Raw genomic sequence first — 18,058 nt, 5'->3', positions numbered from 1 at the left:
AGGCTTGGGCAGGCTTGGGCGGTGCAGCCGGACCTCAACTGCAGCATTAACCTATCCCAATCTTCTTGCCAAGCACAATAAAGGAATCATCATGGCCGACTCGGGTCTGAAACATGTAGCAATTATACAATTGTCAAGAAGCCAAGAATGAAAAAGTCCCCGCTGAAGTCTGCAGAATATTTTTACCGGTACTTTCGGCACAAGCCAGTGGTCCTCTCCGACCATTTAAAATCAGGAGATCGTCGGTTGACTTTGCTTTCCATCGGCCGAATAGTGACTCCCTTGATCCTTGCAAACCATAGTCAATATCATCGATAGGTAAATCACCTATCTCATCTCCGAAATGTATACATATATACGGCTTACTGGAGCTTGACTCTTACACCCTTAATTCTTTTTATCTTCCCTTTGCTACGTTTGCAATCGCCTTTTCGCTAGTTAGCTTTTTAGAACTACAGTGTTCTAGGTTCCATCTGGCGGGCATCAATATGCAACGGTTGAAAGCAATCCTTTTCCTGTTAGCGGCACTCACATGTTTGGAATTTACACTTGCGGTGCCGGAGAAATTCGAGTGTCTAGCGAAGGACAAGCCCGTCGGGATTTGCGCGGCAAACAAGCCCAGCCGACACCACTACCAACGTCGCAAGTACTCGAGGGTAACAAGTGGAAAAGGAAGAAGAAGAAGAACCAAGTCCAACAAACATACGAGCAGTCAATCAGAGAGTACGTATATATATTTCATTAAACCTTAAACGATAGAGGTCCTCGAAACCAGCTCACCGACTACAAATTCTGCCTGTAGTTCTACCAGCCCATCAGCCAGAACCGGAACATTTGTTGATATACAGATGCGATAAAAATTCTGATATCCAGTGGTGTTGCCCGACAAACAAGTTCGCTTTTTATGTGAGTAGTACTAGTATGGTTCACAAATTCTCCACTTTGTCTCTTTCTCGTCAGAAGTTTGTGCCTAATTGCTTTTGAGTACGAATGTGTCAATGATTTACAGGAGCCACCTACATCAATGATCGTAGACACCTCAACGTTGGATGAACACTGCCACAAGGGCAAGGTAATCTAGCTGTATTTCAGTGCTGAACACGGGTGTCGGTGATCAGTAGAAAACATTTGTGACAACTGAGCCCCTCTTGTTGGGACTTACCGTATTTCTTCAATACTTCAATCAATGGTGAAACAGCTCGGCTGTGAAAAGGAGAACGCAGCGGAAAGGGAATACCAATCTAAAGTACCTGTTGATGAACAAAATAAAACAAAATCAGTTATTATAAGAATCCTGGTTCAAGAGAATTGATTCAAAAAAGTACCAACCTGTTGACGCCGCCGTTTGTTGCATCGTTGTTGTGGCCGATGATGCCAAGAAAAGTTAAATCCTACCCTCCCATCAATCCCAATCAATTACCCTTCGCGAGAACCCCATGTCTCAACAGAGTCCGGCAAAAGGTTTGCCAAATGTATTGCGTTCCATCTGGGCGATTTCCTGGAACAAATCAGGATGAGAATTCAAGAGGATCGGTAATCGGCATGTCCGCATTTGCCAACGTAAGCTTTAAATTGAGAGTTTGTTCCAGTATTGTAAGACCACAAGCGTTGCTGCTACCACTGCTACAATCACTATACATAATGAGTATATCGTCATCCTTCAGTCAATCAATACAAGAATGCAGACAACTTCATAGATTGTATTTTCATTGGAGTCTAATCTTGTTCGAATCCAAGAAAGAAGAAAAAGGCTCTTGCCTAGGAGCAGAGATACAGGCAACAAAAAGAGGTAACAGTAGATATGAAATAACAAGACAAGAAAAGCTGTGCAAGGAAGGCAAATAGAAACTTAGACCAAAAATACAACACATTTGAATAGGGGCAATGAGCCAAAGAAAATATGAGAATAATTGTATTCAATAGTAGTGACCGAATGTGGGCCGCTAACTCCTTGATTTGGCCCATTCATGCAGGATTTTGATAGAAGTGGGATTTGCCGCCCATCCAGGGAAGGTCGAATAAGTGATGCAATAATATTTCAAGATTTTTTTCAGTAAATATGCTGCTGTTTTGGAAGGAGGAGACAGACGGGGGAAAATAAAAATGGAACCAAAAAAGAAGTAGGGAAAAGGAAGGGAGAACAAATCATACAAGGTGTAAGGTAGGAAAAGAGCTGGGATATGGAGTGCGTGTTGATGTACAAATTGACAAAGCCAAAAAATCTGAAGGCATGCGTTCTTTGGATTGGACTACTTCTGTACATTTCTAGAACGGAAAGTGGAAAGAGCTATATTGAAAATCTGGAGGGATTTGTCGAAATACATCGTCAATTATGTCATTCTCGAGTAAAGGATTGTGATTCGCTTTCCTATCCAGTTGGGTGGTATCTTTTGTGTTGGTAAGAGTCTCATCAGTGTTGGGGTTATTTTCTTTACTAAGCAAGTCATCTTCTTTGACTACTGTGGCCTCGAGATTTGGGGTATGGCCGATTCCTCTCGACGGAGGTTCATTGACTGTTGGAGCAGCCCCGTTGTCGAGATGTGGATTGTAGAAGTTTTGTGCAACTAACATCCTAACATGTTCCTCAACACTATCAAGATCAAACTCTCGAGCGTAATGACCGGGCGGTAAATCGAGAAGTGATTTATTTAATCTGAAGATCGAATTTTGAATTCGTCTGGTGAAGTCATTCAGCATCGTCTTGGCAAAATCTTGTTCGACAAAAGGGGTCTGTGGATCGCTTTCTATGGCAATTGTATCATCTTGATTACGGTTCGGCTTCGAATCCACATTGCTACGGCTTTGATGGTTGATGGACATAATGGTAATGTCAGAATTCGCGTGTCCCGGCAAGTCGGAGCGGCCGTTCTTAAAACAAAAAGAACCAGGATTCGCTCGGTCGAAATTGGACGGCCCAGGTATCAAGTTAGTGGGACATGAGCTCTGACGATAGTCGGCCTCATCTTTGCACGGCAGTGGATTTTTCGGGGTGGTATTGGCTCGTTTGCTGAAGGGTTTGTCATCTGAAAGCGCAATCCCCTCATACTCGCTCAATTTTCTTTTGGCTTGAGTTTTTTTGATTGGAAGGGGTATGTCTAGTTGGTTTTCGACAATGGTTTGTATTTCAGAGCTCATTTGATGTTGGCCTCTAGACAACAGTAGAGTTTCTATACATTGATTGTTTTTAGTTGCTTTAACTCGGGAGATTGATCGATCTTTGTTGATAGCGGGGCCCGGTAAGCTAGGTGGGTCGTCAATCATGTGCCTTGTGGGGATCCAAAGATTTGTGCCGGTAGTAAATGGTGTCGATTTTCCATTTCGATTATTGTCTATTTCATGCATCGTAGGCATAAGGCGGTCATGGGACTTGGTCAGCGGTCGTGATAGTATAAATGATTGAAGGTCCGTCATTTGTATTTCTGCTTTGGGTTGATTTTTCCGTTTCGGTATCGGAGAGGGTGTATCTTCGCTATTTTCTGGTGTTTCAGGAGTTGGTTGGTTTTGGCCTGGGGATTTCAAGTTAGATCTGTCACCTTTCATTTCTCTTTGATCCAGTTGATCGACATGCACTGATTGACTGAGCGGTTGTTCACCCTGCGACCTTTCAACCTCTTCTACCACGGATATTAGTTGGGCGTCATCTAGCAAATCCTCCGATACTGTGGGAGATGATCCGCCCAACAGAGGATCGATGTGTAATTTGCTGTCTGAATGAGACTTAGAATCCCATCCAATAAATGTTCGGCCGTCAAGAGGGTTTATCGTTGTGGCTTTCTTCAAACACAGCGATTTAACCCGGTCACTGGAAATCAGATCTGGGATTATATCCGCCCCCTGTACGAAGGAGGTCAGGCGTTCTCGAGAGAGTGCGTCCTCGTCAGAGAGTACGTCTTCGTTGGAACTTCTTCTTTTGTAGAGGAACACGGATTCGCTGGGGGATGGCTCGGGTGAGGGACTGGCTCCAGAAATAAACTCGATGGAGTCTGGAAAAGGAAAGAAATCCCTTGCATCCAAGAAATCTTCTTCCTGACTGTCGCTAAGAAAATCAATGATCGACAACGATTAGTTGATTTGGCGCACCCCCGGATGCCTTCAATCATTACTCACGAGCGTCTTGATTCGTGCAAAGACTTGTAGAAAGCCTTCACACTCGGGTGACATTGCACTCGAGTCGACTAGAACCACAGAGTTGACGTTGTTAGATAGTGAGTAATACGAAAAATGAAATAAACATTGTGCGTACTTTCCACCCAGTGATTTGTAGTCCATCTAAACTTCTGGCTCTGGAAAGGGCAACATAGGCTTGACCATGTTCGAAAATCCCAAATAAATCGACGCATAGTCTATCAAGAGTCTGGCCCTGAGACTGTAACAGCGTCCCAACGAAAAATCAACCCTATGGGCGTCGGTTTTTGAGGCAGTGGAGAAATAAGCCATGCTGCCTACCTTGTGAATTGTAATTGCCCACGCCAGTGACAGTGGCAATTGGGTACGAGATAGTGTCAACGATGCATCGATTTCGATGCTCCACACGAACGGTTCAATCTAGAGGTGCGGGGGATTAACAACAGCACACAAACGAAGTCTTTTGAGATATAGCAATACTCACCAACATGACGCGGCCATCCGAAAACAATACCTTAGGTAAACACCTGTGGGGTTGCTTCGAGCACCAATATAGTTTTTTCATGTCGTCTGGGTCTCGCTGTTGTGACAACACGGATGATAACTGGTAACTCGGGCTTTCTACCCAATCAATTACCACACCACGTCTTGAAAAATGAGGTTTGGGAGGGTTAATCAGAGCAGCGCATATCACCGAAAGGAAAATATAAGGACGTACGATCCGTTCACCAGTCTACTTTTAATATCCAGATTACACAAAAGCATCACTTGGGCCCCGATCTAAAACAAAAGCGATGGTCAATGATATGCAATGATTCAAAAATTGATCGCCAGGAAGGGCTGGAGTGAAATGGAGTATTACTTTCAATGTTAACTTTTTGCGGGCCTGCAAATCGTCTAGTCGAGACAGACTGAGTTGAAAAATGCAAAGAGATTAACACTCTCAAGCTTGCATGTGAATACATCATGACGAACGGCACAATGTTTGACTAACAATGTATGGGCGTAAGAAGCGTTGCCCATGGTCTGATCTGTCGCAGAAAATTCGTACGGTTTGCTGTCCAGTAGATTAAACTGTTTCGCGTTCTCCGAGTGCACGTTGAGATTCCTGGCATATAGACGAGTTGGCTATTATTTTTGATGGGGTGGAGTAGACGGCAGATGTGAGAATGAACCGATGAATATTATGAACGTTATGATTTGATGACTTGGGGAATTTACATGCTGAAGAACAGAGCGCACACCTTAATCTCATGTGCTTCAAGAGGCTGGCTACGCGACACTGCGATTCTTTCAATCTCATCATCGACTGTGCCCCAACGGATCTATGTTTTTCGGAGCGCGAAAATAATCAGTTGGATCTTCGTTCAACAGGTCAGGTTTTTGATGTACTTACCTTATTTAACATATCAATGAAATGTTTATCTTCTTGTCTGAAAACCTACGTAGCAATGTTACCATTAGTACATCTGATGAGAATTTGGATATTTTAAGGAATGTGGTTATTGTGCAAACCTTGGTAAGTTCGATTACTTGAAGGTTGAGCTGCCGCCATGTCTGGAAAAGCGACACATGAACACAAAAACTACTATCCATCAAGTCAACAGAAATGATTTCTGAGCTGAATCACTCACTGTTGTTTCGAAGCAGAAGGTGTACTCTCTTCGGATTCGACCACAGGGCTTGTCGTCCCATTTCTTGTGAAGAGGCTTGACGCATCGTATCTTGCCACTAGACCCCACTCGTTCGAATTTTGGACATCCACAATACATGCAAGTGAAGTCGTCATCTTTGGTCACTGGAGGTAACTGGAAGAAGTCGCCAGAGAGGATGATTTGGATTCCACCGAATGGCTTCTTTATTTTGCGGATGGCCTGGCACAGAATCGAAATTTTCTCAAAAAGATCTGGATGTAGCTATTGCGCATGCGGTAGAAAAATGGGGGTTGAATTTGATGTTTGAGATCGTCGCATCCATTAATTCGTATGGTTTGAATATTTACTGTACGCACCATGGAGGCCTCATCGATTATAAGCACATCTGTATTCCATATACGGTTACTGTCGCCGTCTCGATCAAATCTTTCACTTTTAAGCTTTTGTCCGATGAGCTTGTTGTAGATTGTATGCACAGAGCCGTGACCAAGTCCAACCTTCGCCCAAGAATGGATTGTACAGCCGCCAATGGCCAGCGCGGCGATTCCCGTGGGTGCAGTGACACTAACGCGACGTTTGTCAGATTTTAGCATCCGTACCACCTCATGGAGCATAAAACTTTTTCCCACTCCAGCTGATCCAGTGAAAAATACATTGCGCCCAAGTTTAACCTAGTAATTTTTACCAAGACCTTTTAAGATGTCACACAAGCAAGTTTGAAGAGAGAAATATGTTTCTTCTTTCTTATGAACGAAGTGAAGCCACATACCAAATCCAGCACTTTCAGCTGTTCCTCTGAACATCTCGGGTCTGGAGAATATGGCTGAGGCGGCAGTTTAGGTTGCAACAAGAAGTTAGGATCAAGTTCAATTGCATGATTGAGTTCCTCAAGAGTCTTGAAGTTGGAATTAGTTGACGAAGAATGCGGCGTTTGTTTTGATGTGGATCCGATCCCGAACTCTTTCAAATATTGTTCTCCAGCGGCGCGTCTGTTGGCCTCCAGAGCTGCTTGCTCCTTGCTCCTTTCCAATTGTTGTTTTCTTGATCTGATTTCCTGCGCTCGTTTCCGATTCTCCTCTATCCGTGCGCGCACTTCTGCTGACATTGGAGTCTTGCTTGGAGAGCGCTGGAGGCTGGTATGACTTGGCTTTGCAGGCGACCGGGTGGGTGTACCAGCTCCACACGAGCTATTAGGCGACCGAGTGGGTTGGGAGCTGAGTTCCATCTTGACTGAATGTACGGATTACAAGCAAATATAAGGGTTAATAAGCAATTGAGTCGATGCGAGACAATGAGAGCAATCCACAGTGTGACTGACCTGCCTTGTGGGCAACGACTAGACAATATTCACCACTTCCTTGTAACGGTCAAGCGCGTGGGTATACGGGAAAAGGGTCCGATAAGATGATACCGATGAATCCAGGTGACCGACGCTCTTGAGGGGCTCGCCGAAAATAGTAATGGTTGTGAGTCTCGCGCTGATATCCTTTGGACATGGGATCTCATGAAGATATGCTATGTACATATACGTTTGTGACAGGTCAGTTACCTGTTCCAGGGTCCAGATAGTCCCCGTCTCCAAGGGCGATGTTTCTTTTCCTTACGATTTTCACGCATATTCAGATTCTTCATGAGAAGAAGACCATCACAGATATTCCCGAGTTGAACCCTGTGGAACCTTGCTCGCCCCCATACTAAAAAAGAGCAATCAGCAAACAACAAGTGATTCCCGAATCTCGGCATATGGCATGTAGCGCAACAAGTCATATCCCCTCAGGCTCGTTTATAGAATCAACCTTTCATGACATCCAGAGCAGTTGGACTTATATGTTCCTTTTACTCCGAAACTTAGGGCCTCCCGTCCCTTTTTAACTTACAAAAAGAAAGTCAAACTCTGTGTCTCATTTGATTTTTGAGTGGGTCTTTGGCTGTCTTTGGCCACATATGGGTGAGGACGGGCCCAGGGAACCCCCGATAAATGGAGGTGACCAATACGTATGAATTGTTTTTGGGAAAAACCCAAATGGTATGCTCAAAAGTGGTATGAATGGCCTGTTTTGGCCTCAATGGCCAGCACTTCAAATGTATAAATTTTCCTGGGGAAGGGAGGCCTGTAACTAAAATGTATGAAACTCTTGAGAGTCCGCAAAAAAAGTCTGCAACCCACAGCAGCACATCCTTGGCTTATTTTTGGGTAGTGCAAAGACTACCGCTGCATAGAGTCGATAACCAAACTAAACATGAGTCCCTGTTGACGGGTTCGCGTAGCAATCAGATGCTTTCGCAAAGATGATTGAGACGTTTGATTGCGCTGCGTCACAATAAGACCGTTCCTTCTCAATTTCCTTTAGCCGCGCGGCAGGCAGGTTTTTCGGTATCAGCTATCCCGGGGCGCGTGGCACGTTCCGTGGCCAGCCTGGCCGCCTCATATATCCAGCCAAAAGCTGAAAGAGCCCGGACGATCGTCGCTGGCTACCCACGTCGAACAAACCAGGCGGTAGGATGCTGAGAAAGATGGGTATCCACGACGAGTGTGGCATTTGTTTTTCGAACATAGGGATGCTGTTCAGTCCCTCTAGCCAAGCCAGTCAAAACGCTACTGGTTGCTCTCTTTTGTATCTGCCTATCCCAACCCGGTCCCTTTGAGTCGCGAGGATGTGTCCTTTGGACTCTGGATAGAGAACATATCTTCATCATAAATGAACCGATCTCTCAAATATTTTCGTGCTGGAATCTCCATCTCTCTCTGATTGAGATATTCCCGGGATCCCCTCATCAGATTTATCCAGTTCGACTTCGGTTCCAATCTCTGATCTCGAGAATGAGCTTTCGATCTCCACCTATGGCCCTCGTCCAATGTGTCTTACAGCTCTGGTTAGCTGTTGGACCCTTGGCTTCATTGGAATCCTTTTCATCCTTTCCGCTGGTTGGGTTTCAATTTCCAGCTCTCCCGGCTAGTAATTCGATCACCACTCCGATCCGGTCGATAGTGCCTAACGAGCAAGAAGACAATCATAAAGTCGAATCTCCGTTTAAATCACGACATTACGTTTATGATTACAGTCAAGTAACCGAGATACCAATCGAGCCCTCTGACGACAATCCGTCCCAGGACGGTTTCACCAAGCAACGTTGCTATCCAGGTTCAGACCCTACAGAAGAACAATATTGCGTTTATGCCAATCCATCGTTTGGAGAGGACCGGGGAATGGTACTTTACATCCGACCATCGCACTTACTAAAGAAGCTGGACTCGTTTACGATATTCAAGCACGACTCTCACTTGTTAACAGATAAAAGACGAGCAGAATTTCCTTACAAGCTGGTCCACATGCCCACGAAAGGCGGGCTCGGAGCAGTCGCAGACAGGAAAATTAACATTGGCGAGGTTGTTATTGAGGACTACTCATTGATCGTGATCACTGCCGATATTTCTGAAATCGACCTTCAGGAGTGGGCACCAAGACTCAAGTACATGGTTGATTTATTGCCAATCAAGGGTCGTAAGCTAATAGCGAAACAACACGGCGTAGGTGAAATTGATACTGCCTGGATTGTATCTGCATTCGAGCGCAATGTATTTTTAGCTCAGCGGGATGATAACATTGCTGGAGGTTGTGCCTTTGCTCCGGAACCAGCTGTGAGTTTACATCCTTTTTTTGTGGTCAAGTTCATGATGATTTGAGACACTTCTTTACTGATATTTATCTTGCTCTCGCAAGTGTAAGTAAAAACGTGACCCTTTCCTGAAACTCAATATGCAAGAAAGTGTTCCTTACCCTTTTTGATCTCTTTTTATTTTTACCGCTGCCCCACTTACCTCAATGAATCAATAAGACTTGAACCATGATTGCCGTCCAAAGTAAGTTGGGGCTTATAGCCATGGGACCATCTCCATGAAAGTCTTACTTTACTTATTGAATACCGACGCTTCTTTTTGCAGCGTGGGCTACGTGTTCAACAACGTAACTCTTCAAGTTGAGATGCACGCACTGCGGGAAATCGCGCCAGGGGAGGAATTGACTATTTCTTGTGAGTTGCTTGCAGATCTATGGCTCATTTATAATAACGGCATGCTTCATCAGTTGAACTGACAATTCACGTTTTCTTTTATTTTCCCAAGATATCAAATTGGTCCAATCGCGTGAAAAACGACGCGCAAAATTGCATCATACTTACGGCTTCCACTGTGGTTGTTCCCAATGCTCGTTGTCTGATGCTGAGAGTGCTGCTTCCGACCTACGTCTTGAAAAACTTATTGAAATGTGGGATGTTGTTGCTGACTGGGAAGCTACACCACCTCCTTCGCCAGCCATGGCCGAGGAAATCATTGAGATTTTCAAAACAGTAAGCTGTAATGCTTCTTCCGCCTTTCTTGCTAATACTCACGGTCTAATCCTCTGTCTGTACAGGAGCGCATGGATGTGGTTATGGAAGAGCCTTATACGATGGCAGCCCTGGTTTATAACTCATGGGGCTTAACTCATGAGGCCCGAAAATATGCGTCCCTGGCGATTTCTTACGGGGCATACGTTAGTGGCAAAACATGGATAGAAGAATCACCTCATTTATCGCTTATCTACGACCCAGAAAACCATTGGTCGTACAATATCAGAAAAGAGATGGAGTCTGGAGAAGCCCTGTCGAATAGTGCCAATCATATTCATACTCATGCTGAGCTATGAAGATGACAACCTTACAATCAATGGTCTAACCCAAACACCATCTATAGCGAAAGTCTTTTAACATTCTTCTTGTTGTCTTACAGCTGATTTGAAAAAAATTCTCATATGATCTGAGAATATGAGAAGCACTCATCTGATTTATTAATAAGTAGGATTTTCTTTTTCTTCAGGATAAGAGCCAATAATGACTTGTTTCGTGTATGTAAATGTATCAATTTAATGCGAAGATGTTGAGAAAACACAAGTGCCCGAATCCACCCAGCTCTGGCTTAGAATTAATTGAAGGTCTGACCGGAAAGGCTGTACATACGCAAATCACCCTAACCCAGTCTGCAGGTCATGACACAAGGGTAATGATCAAAATTTCGAGCCGCTGTGAAGCCAATTGAATGAGCTCAACATGACTTGGTTTGTCAGAAAATACACGATTGATCATGTGATGATGGACGAAATAAAGGATAGTCTGCGCCTCAAAGCGCTTCAATTGATGGAGGATGGGCTTGATCTGATCATGACCCCCCAAGTGAAATGTACCGTGAGTTCAAGTCACGTGAACTTGTTGTTCAGCTGACTCGGGAGTCGACGATCCCCCGGGTGGTCCTCCGCGGGGGCTGCTCTCTTTCGTGGTGATATTCAGCCTCGAGCCCGTCTCCGCCAAACTCTAAACCCAACAACTGCCACCACAAACCCAGCATGCCCTTCCTCAAGTCGGCAACAGCAGCACCAACCACCACGAACCAAGCCTCGACCTCATCTGCCTCGAAACCAACCTCGGTCTCCGCCACAACCAGCATCCCTTCAAAAAACCAGACCGGCACCCGCTTACCCACCTCCCCAAGCGCACTCAAGAGCCTACTGGCCCCCTTCAACTCAATCCCAACGACCGACCAGACTGCTTTCGACCCACCAGCAGCACCCACAAATCAACACATCCCATCACCATCCAAGCCACAGCCCTCATCGCCCAAACCCGCAGCATCCCATCCCGTTCATTGCCACTCCGTCCAACCACCCACCTCGGATCAAATTACTACCGACGCAGACCAAACCGGTGGCCCCGACTCAAGCCTCATCCAGGCTAATCATCTTGCTAAATATAGTCCAGCTGCCAGAATCCCTGGCACCAATCGTATCGGCATCGATCTCGGTCAACGGCCGGCTTCCCCTCAAATCTCCGTACGAAATGCTTGGCAGTACCTTCCATTCCTCACCAAACAAGGTTACTTTTATTATATAATCTCCAGTGTAATAAAAACAACAACGAAAATACAAAGCAAAAAATGCTGATGCTTGCATTTCAACTTTGTTATTTTCAGCCACCAACATTGCCAGCTCATTTGTTTTCCATCACCTTAAGGGACCACCCAAAAAGTCATGGGGAATTGAAATGACGATCTTCACGGCGATCGTCCGAGAGATGGCCAATTACACTCATCTCTCATCGATCCACCAACTACGGACACTGATGGACTTTGGACAGATCCTACCCACCCCAAAGGACGGGATCATCACCCCGGTCTCATTCAAAGTCAAACCCAACAATCTCACCGGCTTCTTGAAGGAGCTCGATCAGGCCGAGAAGGGCGATAGGATCTTGACCGGAGAATGGGTCGTCAGCAAGAAGACTTGGAAACGTTTGCAGACCGAGAGCCTCGCCAGACGGACCCGCGATCGTGAACAGGGTAAAGATTACGGGTTCGGTCAACCAGCCGATCTCCTCCCCAACCCTCATCATCAGCACGGTCTCGGGCAGGATAAGGTGATCTATTTCATCCATGGCGGTGCTTATTTCATCATGAGTGCTTCCACTCATCGTCCGCTCACCATCTCGATTGCGAAATATACAGAATGTCGTCTATTTGGTATGTCTCCCTCACCTCCTCGTCCAGCCCGATACAATGCAACTAAGCAAGCCAACTCACTCTATCCTGATTAAACAGCCATCAATTACAGACTAGCGCCTGAGACCAAGTTCCCTGGCCCACTGCACGATGCCGTGGCAGGCTATTTCAGGCTACTCAACGATCTTTGCATACCCGCCCAAAATATCGTCGTTGCAGGCGATAGTGCTGGGGGAGGTCTCGTGATGGCCTTGTTGATGTATTTGAGAGATGAGGGATATCCTTTGCCTTCAGCTGCAATGCTCTACAGCCCTTGGTGCGATCTGACGATGAGTTGCGATAGTTGGGAAACAAACCAGGTAAGTATCCCACAGAAGCAGAAAATTGTGTGTACATTGATATTAATCTCGCGCTTTCTCTGCCTCAGCCATATGATTTCTTACCCATGCCCAAGCCAGGTAGGTAATTAGGTTTGACGTCATGTCAATTTTTTTTTGCTCAACAAAAAAACATTTTATCCCCACTAGATGATCCATTAAATCCGGTGAAGTGCTACCTCGGAGAAGACGGAATCAAGAAATGGATCACCCACCCATACGTCTCCCCATTATTTGGAGACATGCACGGCCTACCACCGCTCTTGATCCAAGCTGGCGATGCTGAAGTGTTGCGAGACGAGATCACACTACTGGCTCACAAAGCCTCCTTACACGGGGTCAAAGTGATTCACGAAATTTACGAAGATTGCGTGCATGTTTTCCAGGCATTTTTATTCTTAGAATCCAGCACAAAAGCCCTGCAATCCATGCGAAATTACATCCGGCACGTTCTCCCGAAGATGTCACGTCAATCGGCTCACTCCTCTCACACAGCTGTTGCAGACACCTATCGACCACGAGTCCGCTCGCCGAGCGACGATGACCCGTCAATCTATGCTAACGGAGATCCCAATCAAGGAGCAGTCGATCGGGAGATTTCGAGGGACGCCCACCTGGTCGATGACATGAGTCAAACAATCAAGCAAACCCTACCCCCGACCCCCGCGGTCCCGAACCTGCTTGGGTCGGAAGATGACGAGGCTTCGGATAGTGAGGAGGTGCTGTCAGCTGACGAAGACTCTGGCGAGGAAGATGAAGTCTTGGATGCATCGGCCGAAGCAGCTGGTCCATCGCAAGCTCACGAACAACAACCCACAGATCCGCTCGCATCCGGCTCGGATAGTCTGGCGCCCTCGTCGTCATCGAACCTACGACGCTCGTCCTCCACTTTGAGTTTATCCCGCACAGCAGAGAATCGGAAGTCGGGGCTCTCGCTCCGAGGGCGTCTCCCCCCAGCAATGGACATCGAGACGATCCAAAACCTGATCCTCTCGACGCCGCGCCACGAGGTCCCGCCGGACACTGCAGCTGAAACAACCGAGGAATCCAGCGGGTACCGGTCACCGACGAGTTTGAAGGAAGATCTGCGCAGGTTGAGCGTCAGCAACTCGACCGCCTCTTCCCCGCGTCGGACGTCCTTACAGCCGGCGCCGATGATTCCGATCCACTCCAATGCAAGCTCGCGGGTCTCGCTCGGCTCCTCATCCGAGCAGCCCACCTCCCCGGGCGGAGCCAACCATGCCCGCAGAAATAGTGCCCATCAAGCCGGCTCCCGGCCGACCCACTCGCGCAAATACACCGCCTCCAACGTCGCCCTGCTCACCCCAATGGTCCGGGCTCACGATCATGGCGGACCAGCGACCGTGAACGCTGACCTCCAGGCGATCTTCCATAACCTGATCACCACCCCCTCCGAGCTCAAGACAACGGTATACACCCAAAGCGACGACGAAGAGGAGGACCAAGAGACCTACTTCCAGCCCTTCAACCCGCTCCGAACCAACCTCCACCCCGATCAGCAAAATCTTCAGCAGCAGCAGCATGTGCGCTCTGCTAGCCCTGCTGACACTGTTACTGCCTCCGATAACGTGCCTGCAGCACACTTGCCTTCCAACCACAGGTCAACGTTGAATGCGAGTCGTTCCCCGCCCGACCAGTCCCCCCTCATCGACCGAAATCAACTCGTCGCCGACGACTCCGAATCCGACGATCTTCCCCCTCCTTCCCCTGAATTCGCTTTCCAAACCCCCGGATACGGCTTCTCTTAATCTTCTTCCTCTTATTCTGTCTGTACTTGGCACCCAGCAATATCTGTATGTATTTATGTAGCCTTTTGTATTTTATCTTATTTGGTTCTCCCTCCCTCCCTCTCTCTCTCTCTCTCTGTTTATATTTTACTTATGGGTCAAGGAATCCTTTTTCAAAGCCTAGGTGGTACAATTAGCCTTACATGGACAAATAAGAATTATCTTCAGTTGACATGCGCCGTCAATTATCTCCAGTTCACTGTACTTGTATTTCCTTTTATTTCTTTGTTTTTGTGATGTATACATTGTTGTTTGTTGTCTATATCTCTACATAGGATCAAGTCAGACATAAATGCATCCACATATTTTGATAGCTTCACGTTGAGAGAAAATGTTCACTGGTCCCCACAAACTCATTCTTGATTCAAGCTGCCTCCCAATGCTGAACTTCAGTGAATGGCTTTCAACGTCATCTTTGGTTTGGCGTCCTTGGAAGAAGGGAGAAGATTGCATCCTATTCTTTATCCAATCACAAATCGTCCACCTCCCCCAAAATCATCCTCGCCGTTTGTGCACCGGCAAGATAGTCTATCCCATGATATGCTGAGGCCTGACTCTCAACAACTGCTCCTTCCAAAAGCCAGATCACCAGTGCGGTAAGGTGCTAGAGCTTAGATTTTTTGCTGTGTTCCATGCACACCATCTGCAAGCGGAACAAAGACTAGAATGCTAGGGATTGATGCAACTGCAAGCTGAGTTATGGAGGACTTCCCTTCGATTTACACGGCCATGTAAGGTCAGATCTGGCACTTGTAAAGCCAGATCTGACTCACCTTGTAATTTTTAGCTTTAGAAGCTTTTCCGCAGGCTTGAGATGCCAGAATACCTGCCAGATTTACAACCCCAGGTATTCCAGCAACTCGGGCCTCATCCCTCATTGTTAAACCGGTCATCGAGAGTACACAACCCTCTCGATGGCCGGTATAGACCGGTCATCGAGAGGGTTGGATCCTCTCGATGGCTGGTCTATACCGGGTATCGAGAGGGTTGAATCCTCTCGATGACCGGTACAGACCGGGCATCAAGGTTGCGTACTCTCGATGGCCGGTCTGTACCGGGCATCGAGAGGGTAGAGTCCCCTCGATGATCGGTCTGTACCGGGCATCGAGAGGGTTGTGTACTCTGGATGGCCGGTACAGACCAGCTATCGGGAGGGTTGTGTACTCTCGATGACCGGTCTGTACCGGCCATCGAGAGGGATGTTCTGGTTTGATCTAGCCGCTGAAAAGTACTTGTAAAACCAGGGTGTAAAAATCTGGCTTTACAAGTGCCAAATCTGACTTAACACGGCCGTGTAAATCAAAGGGAAGTCCTCACTATTGTGGTGTTCAAAGTTGGTTTGCATAATTTTATGCATGCATAAATCATAAAATCATAAAAATATTTTGGTGAGGAAATTTTGTATTACATAATCAGACAGTTGTGTCCCATGCAAAAAAGATTTTAAGATTTTAAGATTTATGCATGCATAAAATTATGCAAACCAACTTTGAACACCATATATGTGAACAACTCATGTTGCAACTTCAAGTACATACCATAATTTATGTAAAGATGATTTTTTGACAAGACTCACAGGGGCAGAAAAGGAGGGAAGTGAACAAAGAATCTCTAATAGAAAACAAGCAGCAGTGATGTGTTCTTTCACCAGGGAGGAATCGGGATGCCGGGGAATTTGAGGTTCAGGGGATTTCAAACAGGATTTACCTCCTGACCGGTGGCTGGCTTGCGGGCCTGAAGCTTGAAAAATAATTCAGATATGTAAACCGTGGGGTTTACATCCCCAATTTACCTCCAGCGGTGGATATGCTCTTACACAGTCAACCTGCTTGTTTCAAGGCGCCCAATGTGCTGATCTGCTGTGGAGATGTTCAATTGTTTAGGAATCATTCAGAGTTGCAAACCTTTGTGGCTCACATCAAGTACCACCAAGTGGGAACATTTTGGCAATATTATAGTGGAGAGAAGGTGCGTTTTGCTTCATTGAGACCATCTGTTATCCTTGAGCTTTGGGCGAATACTTCCTGATTGAGTTTAGCTTCCTTTTCCCTTGCAAAAGTTGCCTCACCAAAGTTAGCCCCAATCTTGACAACATTTGTTGGTGAAAACCACGAAGCCTCAGGTTATTTATGGGAGCTGTAAGCTCATCTTTCACTCACTCTCACAGCTCCCATCTCTGCTTTGGCCAGTTCAATTTCTTAATCCAATGTGATACCCTTACTTTTTGCCTCCAAGCTATTGCAATTGGTGGGTTGCGCCCAACATCTATTTCTTAGGTTCTGGGTGCTCTTTGATACTTTTTTAAGAATTGCCAGATGGATCAATTGACTCTATTCAAACCAGTGGTGCGAGTGGGATTTACAAAAGGCATGATTGCACTTCTGGTTAGTAAACTTTGATTGATGATTCAATTTCTTCATACACTTACAAATGAACTCTATCTGGTCTAGGCCACTATGAACGTCTTCCCTATTTCAAGGGAACGATTCACTCCATCTATCATGTGCACAAATATGATATCTTCCGAGTTAGCCAACTGCCGATTGCAACTTCAAGTGACATCTCTCTATCCCATGATTGGCCCGTCGGTATTGAGCAGTATGGGAACATAGCTCAACTTCTCTGGGCAGAACATTTTTTTAAGGATGAGGTGTGCTTGCTTTTAATTGCCTCATAAGCATGCGTCTGATGCAAGCGAGGATCCTGATTTGATTCAACAGGCGGCAAAGGTTGCTTCAAAAACGCCTGGCTGAACCAAGGATTATTCAAAACTTGGATGACAGCACAGCCAAATTGTTTTTTGATCCGCACCGGCTTGCTATTAAACGGGTGTTCCATCCCTTTCTACCACTAAAGCAGTACGGAAACCCTCAACTGCCCACTGATCCCATCACAATAAAAAAACTGATCAGTTGGGAATTGGAGCGGGTGAAACACAACATAGAACCGGAAGCCCTTGAGGTAAATAATATACAGCAGTTTACAAAAGCTGCATCTGGGATTTGTGATCCGGGTGGTGAACAAACTGGTCAACATATGTTGAATCATCACTAAAATTTGATTTTTTAGCTTCTCTTGTCTGGCCGCCAGCCAACATACAATTTTAAAGAGTTGGTGTGTAACAGATAGGCGCAGTTGACACTGTAGGTAGAGTCAACACAGCTGACCTAAAGTCTGCCTCTTTTCTACTTATTACATATGAAATTACTTCATATCTTTTTCATCTTAAGAGATATCATTGTTTTGACTTCATATAATGTTTCCTCATGCAATTTTAACCCTAGTTACAACTTACCAATTCTTTGTAACTATACTCCTTCCCTGAGTTCTTGAGTTGTGGCGCGCATGCGCAGTTGTGATGTGTCAGCGCTACCAAGTGCGCCAAACCACATGTACATATGTAATTACATAAGCAAACTGTGAAAATTTTCAAAGTCAGGATCCCCCTTGCCTGAGGAGGATCTACAGACTTCAGCACACCAGAACTACACCCCAGATAACCCAGGATCACCTCCAAAGAGAACACCACGCTCCCAGTATACCTACTGTCACAGGCGCCTAGGATAT

The 18,058-nt window shown here is 46.0% G+C and overlaps 4 protein-coding genes across 4 annotated transcripts; 3 read left to right on the top strand and 1 right to left on the bottom strand.

Annotated features, from left to right (window-relative positions):
* Window positions 1–488: 488 nt before the first annotated feature.
* Window positions 489–1,081, top strand: PtA15_8A362 (uncharacterized protein; the record flags this gene model as incomplete). Its single annotated transcript, XM_053171784.1, has 4 exons — window positions 489–646; window positions 713–723; window positions 803–906; window positions 1,010–1,081. 4 exons carry the CDS (start codon window positions 489–491, stop codon window positions 1,079–1,081), a joined length of 345 nt encoding a protein of 114 aa, XP_053023013.1.
* Window positions 1,082–2,265: 1,184 nt separating this feature from the next.
* Window positions 2,266–7,005, bottom strand: PtA15_8A361 (uncharacterized protein; the record flags this gene model as incomplete). Its single annotated transcript, XM_053171783.1, has 14 exons — window positions 2,266–4,036; window positions 4,108–4,175; window positions 4,244–4,366; window positions 4,447–4,545; window positions 4,610–4,772; window positions 4,844–4,905; window positions 4,988–5,036; window positions 5,120–5,253; window positions 5,370–5,450; window positions 5,522–5,566; window positions 5,641–5,682; window positions 5,760–6,041; window positions 6,137–6,451; window positions 6,550–7,005. 14 exons carry the CDS (start codon window positions 7,003–7,005, stop codon window positions 2,266–2,268), a joined length of 3,690 nt encoding a protein of 1,229 aa, XP_053023012.1.
* Window positions 7,006–8,601: 1,596 nt separating this feature from the next.
* On the top strand, window positions 8,602–10,465 carry PtA15_8A360 (uncharacterized protein; the record flags this gene model as incomplete). Its single annotated transcript, XM_053171782.1, has 5 exons — window positions 8,602–9,283; window positions 9,618–9,642; window positions 9,724–9,812; window positions 9,904–10,127; window positions 10,193–10,465. The coding sequence occupies 5 exons, from the start codon at window positions 8,602–8,604 to the stop codon at window positions 10,463–10,465; spliced, it is 1,293 nt and encodes a 430-aa protein (XP_053023011.1).
* Window positions 10,466–11,158: 693 nt separating this feature from the next.
* PtA15_8A359 (uncharacterized protein) lies at window positions 11,159–17,244 on the top strand (the record flags this gene model as incomplete). Its single annotated transcript, XM_053171780.1, has 13 exons — window positions 11,159–11,684; window positions 11,782–12,327; window positions 12,406–12,665; window positions 12,734–12,764; window positions 12,834–13,151; window positions 13,377–13,526; window positions 14,043–14,304; window positions 16,312–16,459; window positions 16,614–16,629; window positions 16,727–16,738; window positions 16,807–16,875; window positions 16,942–17,141; window positions 17,212–17,244. The coding sequence occupies 13 exons, from the start codon at window positions 11,159–11,161 to the stop codon at window positions 17,242–17,244; spliced, it is 2,571 nt and encodes an 856-aa protein (XP_053023010.1).
* Between the last annotated feature and the right edge of the window lie 814 nt (window positions 17,245–18,058).

The sequence above is a fragment of the Puccinia triticina genome, chromosome 8A (genome assembly GCF_026914185.1).
Source record: "Puccinia triticina chromosome 8A, complete sequence".
Lineage (NCBI taxonomy): Eukaryota > Fungi > Basidiomycota > Pucciniomycetes > Pucciniales > Pucciniaceae > Puccinia > Puccinia triticina.
This window is presented reverse-complemented; position numbering and strand designations above follow the sequence as displayed.